At 59.8% G+C, this 5,517-nt stretch overlaps 1 protein-coding gene across 1 annotated transcript in view; it reads left to right on the forward strand.

Annotated features, from left to right (window-relative positions):
• Nucleotides 1-904: 904 nt before the first annotated feature.
• The window catches only part of UBE2V1 (ubiquitin conjugating enzyme E2 V1), a 53,173-nt gene continuing 48,560 nt past the window's right edge, over nt 905-5,517 (forward strand). The window contains exons 1-3 of the mRNA XM_021710655.1: nt 905-991; nt 2,790-2,934; nt 4,391-4,603. Of these exons, the coding sequence (XP_021566330.1) occupies nt 2,904-2,934; nt 4,391-4,603 (244 nt within the window). The 5' untranslated portion in view covers nt 905-991; nt 2,790-2,903. The remainder of the gene's footprint in view (nt 992-2,789; nt 2,935-4,390; nt 4,604-5,517) is intronic.

Consider the following 5,517-nt stretch of genomic DNA (forward strand, 5'->3'; position numbering starts at 1 on the left):
CAAGGCAAGTGAGCTCTACCGTACCACTTGCCATGTGTGACCTCAGTCCTGTTACTTCTGCTCTCAAGCCTCGGTTTCCACCTCTGTAAAATGGGGATCAAAATGCTACTGATTTCTACCAGATGGTGAGAATTCCCTGAACTCTAGTTTGTAAGCACTTGGCCTGGCGTTGAGAGGTGCTCGGTAAGTGCTAGGGGCTGTGTTCCTTTTAGACATCATCATTTCCGTCTGACAAGAGGAAACGACACAGAGAGGTTCAGGAGCACGTGCGCTGTCACACAGCTAGTGAGTGACAGCTGGGATCTGAGTGGCCATCTAAAAGCCCTCAACCTCTGCGTCAGGCTGAGCCCTCAAGTAAGTGAAGGGTGTCGGAGTCTCTGAGGAAACTCCACTCCTGTTCAGGCTGCCGGACACCAAATGGTCGCACTTATTGCTGATGCAAGGTGGGGAGGGGAGCGTGATGGCTGCTGTCTGCAGGTGAGGTGCTTTCTGGCACCAAGCCCAGAAGGACACAGGCCACTGCCCAGTCCCAGGCAGCACCGGGGAGAGCAAGCTTCCCTGTGTGGGCTGACTGTGCGTAGAAAGAGCAGCAGCCAGCTCCTGGTAGGGAGAGGCTTGATGCCCTGTGCATGCCCACTTATGCTCTCCAGGCTCCAAGTGGGAGTCCCGGCATCTCCCCAGGGGCAGAGCAGGTAATGGGGCTCCTCCAACCGGGGGTATTATTTCTAAGGCTCCGTCCTCAGGGAGGAAACCTCCCAAGCTGAGGCAGGACGCCTGTCCACCAAAGAGTGAGTGAGTGAGCTGTGAGCCTGTGAATCAGTGAGGGACTGCCTGGTGGTGGGTGGCAGGGATGTCTCTTCACACTCCACTACCGCTGGGCCACCCACTTGTTTCCACAGTTGCAGGGGCTCTCGTTGTCGACTTCCTGTCCGGCCTGGTGCACTGGGGTGCTGACACGTGGGGCTCTGTGGAGCTGCCCATCGTAGGGAAGGTGCGTATGTCGACCTGGCCTGTCTCCCCCAGAAGGAGGCTGACTGTGTGGCCTGGGTGAGCCCCTTCTCTAAGCCTCAGTTTCTCTCTGAAAGATGGGACCCATTATTTCAGCCTGTCCCTTACACCTGTCCTCCAAGACTAGAGCAGAAATCCCTTGGGATTTTGTGGAAGCAAAAGCATCTGACTTGGGGTGGTCAGAAAGCTTGGCTGGCCGCACGCCTCAGTTTCCCCCCGGTGCACAGTGGTGATACCTCCTGCTGGGTTCGTGTCAAACCTCGAGGCAAGTAAAGAACCCAGTTGTGCCCCTGCCACGTGGGTGACTTCAGCCCGGTCACTTCTCTGCAGACCCCTTGAGCTTGGGATCCACACTACACCTTGTTTCTCCTTTGCTTCCCATGTTGTGCCTTGGTTTTTTGTGTTTTGGTTTTTGAGTTGGAGTCTTACTCTGTCTCCCAGGCTGGAGTGCAGTGGCCTGATCACGGCTACTGCAGCCTCAACCTGCCGGGCTCAGGCGATCCTTCCACCTCAGCCTTCCAAGTAGCTGGAACTACAGGCATGCGCCACCACGCCCAGCTAATTTTTTGGCTTACTGTAGAGACGAGGTCTCGCCATGTTGCTCAGGCAGTCCTCTCACCTCCACCTCCCACAGTGCTGGGATTATAGGCATGAGCCACTGTGCCTGGCCCGTGCCTCAGACCTATTGGATTTTATTCCATACTAGTCACACGTTTTAGGTTGTGGCTGAAAATCTAATCTAGATTGGATTAAGCCAGCAAGGAGGCTGACTCATGTAACTGGGAAGTTTGGGGTTAGAGCTACTTTAAGGTGTGGCTGGATCAGCAGGACATCAGACCTTCTTCTTCAGACTGTCTCTCTCCATCTCCGCCTCTGCTTTCCCCTTCTGAGGTGGCCAAAGTGGCTTCTAGCTGCCTGGACATCCACCCTCCCAGCTCTGAGGAAATGAGAAAAGTTGTGTCCCTCTCCTGCCAGGCTCAATTTCTCCTTTCCTGTAGTTGCAGCCGAAGTCCCATGGCCCACTCCTATTGGCCCAGCTTGGGTCACATGCCTGTCCCTCAGCCAGTCACTGTGCTGGAGGGAAGGCATGCTCCCATTGGCTAGGCCTGGGTCACATGTTCTTTCTGAGTCCTATTAGAACAGCCTGAGCCAGCTCGCTGGCTCAGCCCGTACTCCCACGCCGTTGGGAGGCTGAGGTGAGTGGATGGCCTGAGCCCGCGGGTTCGAGACCCGCCTGGGCAACTTGGCGAGACTTCATCTCTACAATAAATGAAAAAAAATTAGGGGCGTGATAGCACGCGCCTGTAGTTCCAGCAACTTGAAGGCTGAGGCGGAAGGATCGCCGGAGCCCAGCAGGTCGAGGCTGCGGTGGCTGTGGGCATCTCACTGAGCCCTCCAGCCTGGGCGACAGAGTGAGACTCCAACTCAAAAAAAAGAACAGCCTGTCCTAAGAGGAGAAGGTGTGGCTGTTCCCAGGAGGGGGGGGCTCAGGTGCAGGGGGCCAGAGGGTCCCACCTGGGCTTTGAGGTTGTCTGTGAACCCCCACAGGTGAGGAGACAGGCCCAGAGGGGACAGTACCAGCTCCAGGTCCCTGCCAGGGTCGTTTCAACCCTTCTTCCACTATAGCTGCTCGACCTGCCCTGCAGGCTGTTGGGGTCCGCGTCAGTGGCCTGGTGGGAGAGTTTGGGCGTCCCGGGTGGAAGGGACGGGGCAAAGGCTGGGCAGCGAGCCCCAGCCAGTGAGTTCCAGGGTTATGGCAGCTGGACTCTTCCCCACCCCAGGCTTTCATTCGACCGTTCCGGGAGCACCACATCGACCCGACGGCTATCACGCGGCACGACTTCATTGAGACCAACGGGGACAACTGCCTGGTGACGCTGCTGCCGCTACTAAACATGGCCTACAAGTTCTGCACTCAGAGCCCCGGTGAGGCAGTGGGGCGGGAAGGGCTTTTGGGGACAGACTCGCCCCCATGACCCTCCTGGCGCATGTATGTGTGTGTGTGTGTCCTCTCAGGGTGTTAGGATATTTTAGGGCCAGGCTCAGTGGCTCAGCCTGTAATCCCCGCACTGAGGGAGGCTGAGGTGAGTGGATTGCCTAAGCCTGTGGGCTCAAGACCAGCCCGGGCAGCTTGGCGAGACTTTGTCTCTACCATAAAATTTTTAAAAATTAGCCGGACGTGGTGGTGTATGTAGTTCCGGCTACTTGGAAGGCTGAGGCGGAAGGATCACCGGAGTCCAGCAGGTCAACGCTGGGGTGGCTGTGAGCATGCCGCTGCACTCCAGCCTGGGTGATGGAGTGAGACTCCAACTCAAAAAAAAAGATATTTTTGGTTGTCCTTATGTGAAACTGGGTTATTTGACGAGATCTGGGCCTCCAGCTTCTTGTGAGCAGTCTGGTCTACTCTGGCCGCTCGGGGCCACCTGGCGCAGGAGCTGACTGCAGGACACGTCTCTTGGCTGAGCAGTCCCCACCACTTGCTGCCCCACGAACACCGTGTTCACCTCATGGTCTGCCCCGCCTCAGGGCTTTGGGTTGCACCCTTGCCTAGTGGGAGGGCTGCTGGCTGTGAACTCAGTCCTGCCCGTCTTGGAGGCACTTGGCCCAAGGCAAGCCATGTCACCGCACTGAGCCTGTTACCTCATCTGCTGGGTGGAGGTGAGGCAGGCCAGCTCCTGTTCTGACAGCCTGACCCCACGGGTTCTCGGAGCAGCGCCCATGGGTAGAGTGAGGGGCGTCTGCAGCGCCGAGAGCGCTGTGGCTTCTGCCAGTCCGCTGCCCCAGGGTGTGCTCAACCCTCCTGGCAGCTGCCGGCTGCTCTCTCCAGACTTGCTGGGGAGGGCCCACCTCTCTCCTTGTGTTCCGCCTGAGGCCTCGACTGAAAAGCCTGCAGCAGACGGTCCCTCGCCTCTGAGCGGGGCCAACTGTGTGGCGCCACGAATGCCCCAGGGCCCCCCGGGCTCAGACTGAGACGAGACCTGCCCGGGGCCCCTTGCTCCCTCGGGGGTCTCCTGAAGAGACTCCCTCAGGAAGTCATGCCCGCGGGAACCAGGACGGAGCCTGACTCCCCTTGAGGATGAGGACATTGAGACTGAAAGAGGCAGAGTCACTGACCCACACGCACACAGCGGAGGGCCGTCGGAGCCAGGGTCTGAGCCGGCCCGGGGGGGGGGCGCAGCCCCCACTCTGCTCCCTGGGCAGGAGAAGAAAGGCCTGAGGCCCTGAGGGGGCCGTGCACGTGGGAGACTGGGTGGCTCGGGAAGGGGTCCCGGGTGCTGACCGGGGTGAGAGCTGCCAGGCGGCGGTGAGGGCTAGGCTGGCGGCCCACCCCGCGTGGCGCTGCGCCCCCGCCCCTCGCGTGACGCCTGTGCCTGCCCTGCAGAGGCCCTGGCGCGGCAGTGCCCCTGGGAGTGCTTCGTCTTCTGCCTGATCATCTTCAGCGCCTTCACCAACCAGATCCACAAGTGGTCGCACACGTACTTCGGGCTGCCGCGCTGGGTCGCCTTCCTGCAGGACTGGCATGTCATCCTGCCACGCAAGCACCACCGCATCCACCACGTCTCGCCCCACGAGACCTACTTCTGCATCACCACAGGTGCGGCACCCGCCCGCTGCGGGCCATCCTCGGGGTCAGGAGGGCAGAGGTCACAACAGGAGGGCATGCAGCTCCTGCCTCCCTGAACAGTCGCTCACAGCGTGCCTTTATTGAGTGCCTACTGTGTGCCGGGCACTCTTCTGGGTGCTGAAGACACAACAGTAAATAAGCAGGGCCCTCCCCCACCCGTGGTGTCATCCAGCAGGTGTGTATGAGCATCTGCCACGGGCCAGGCACTGCTCTGGGCCTAGGACACAGCAGTGAGCAAAACAGGCACGAATCTCTGCCCTTGCGGCACTCAGCTTTTAGTAGGGGACACAGTACACGATCCAGGATGTTGCGTGTCTGATGGTGCCAACTGCCATGGAGGAAAAAAGGCAGGGGTAGGGGAAGGAAGCGGGGCTTCGCCTTTTAAATAGGGCAGTCAGGGGAGCCCTTGCTGAGATGGGAACATTCGGATAAAGACCTGAAGGAGCGGAGGCAGTTGTCCAGGCAGACCTGGAGGAAGAACACCCCAGCCGCAGGAATAGTGGATGCAAAGGCCCTGAGGCTGACAAACTTGGTTTGAGGAGCAGCAAGGGGGTCCCGACGAGTGGGGGGGACACAGGGCAGAGGGCGGGGAGTGAGGGCAGAGGTAGGGGCCTGCGGGTAAGCAGGGACAGACCACAGCAAGGGGCCAGTATGTTCAAGGGCTGCAGGCAGGCACGTGCCAGTGCCCAGTGAGCAGTGAGGAAGGAGGCCCACACTTCTGCGCGGCTGGGCCCGTGCGAAGCAGGGCAGCACTGTGTCCGGGGCCAGCAGGCTTCTTTCCAGGCCGGTGCCTCAGGCTTCGCTCCAGCTCCTCCGGATGTGTCTCCAGGAGACTCGCGAGCCCGGGTATTGCTTTCCTCACCTGTGGATGGGCTGCCCCCCCC

Source organism: Carlito syrichta, unplaced genomic scaffold (genome assembly GCF_000164805.1).
Source record: "Carlito syrichta isolate Samal-C Ts95f unplaced genomic scaffold, Tarsius_syrichta-2.0.1 Scaffold296659, whole genome shotgun sequence".
In the NCBI taxonomy this organism is placed as follows: Eukaryota; Metazoa; Chordata; class Mammalia; order Primates; family Tarsiidae; genus Carlito; species Carlito syrichta.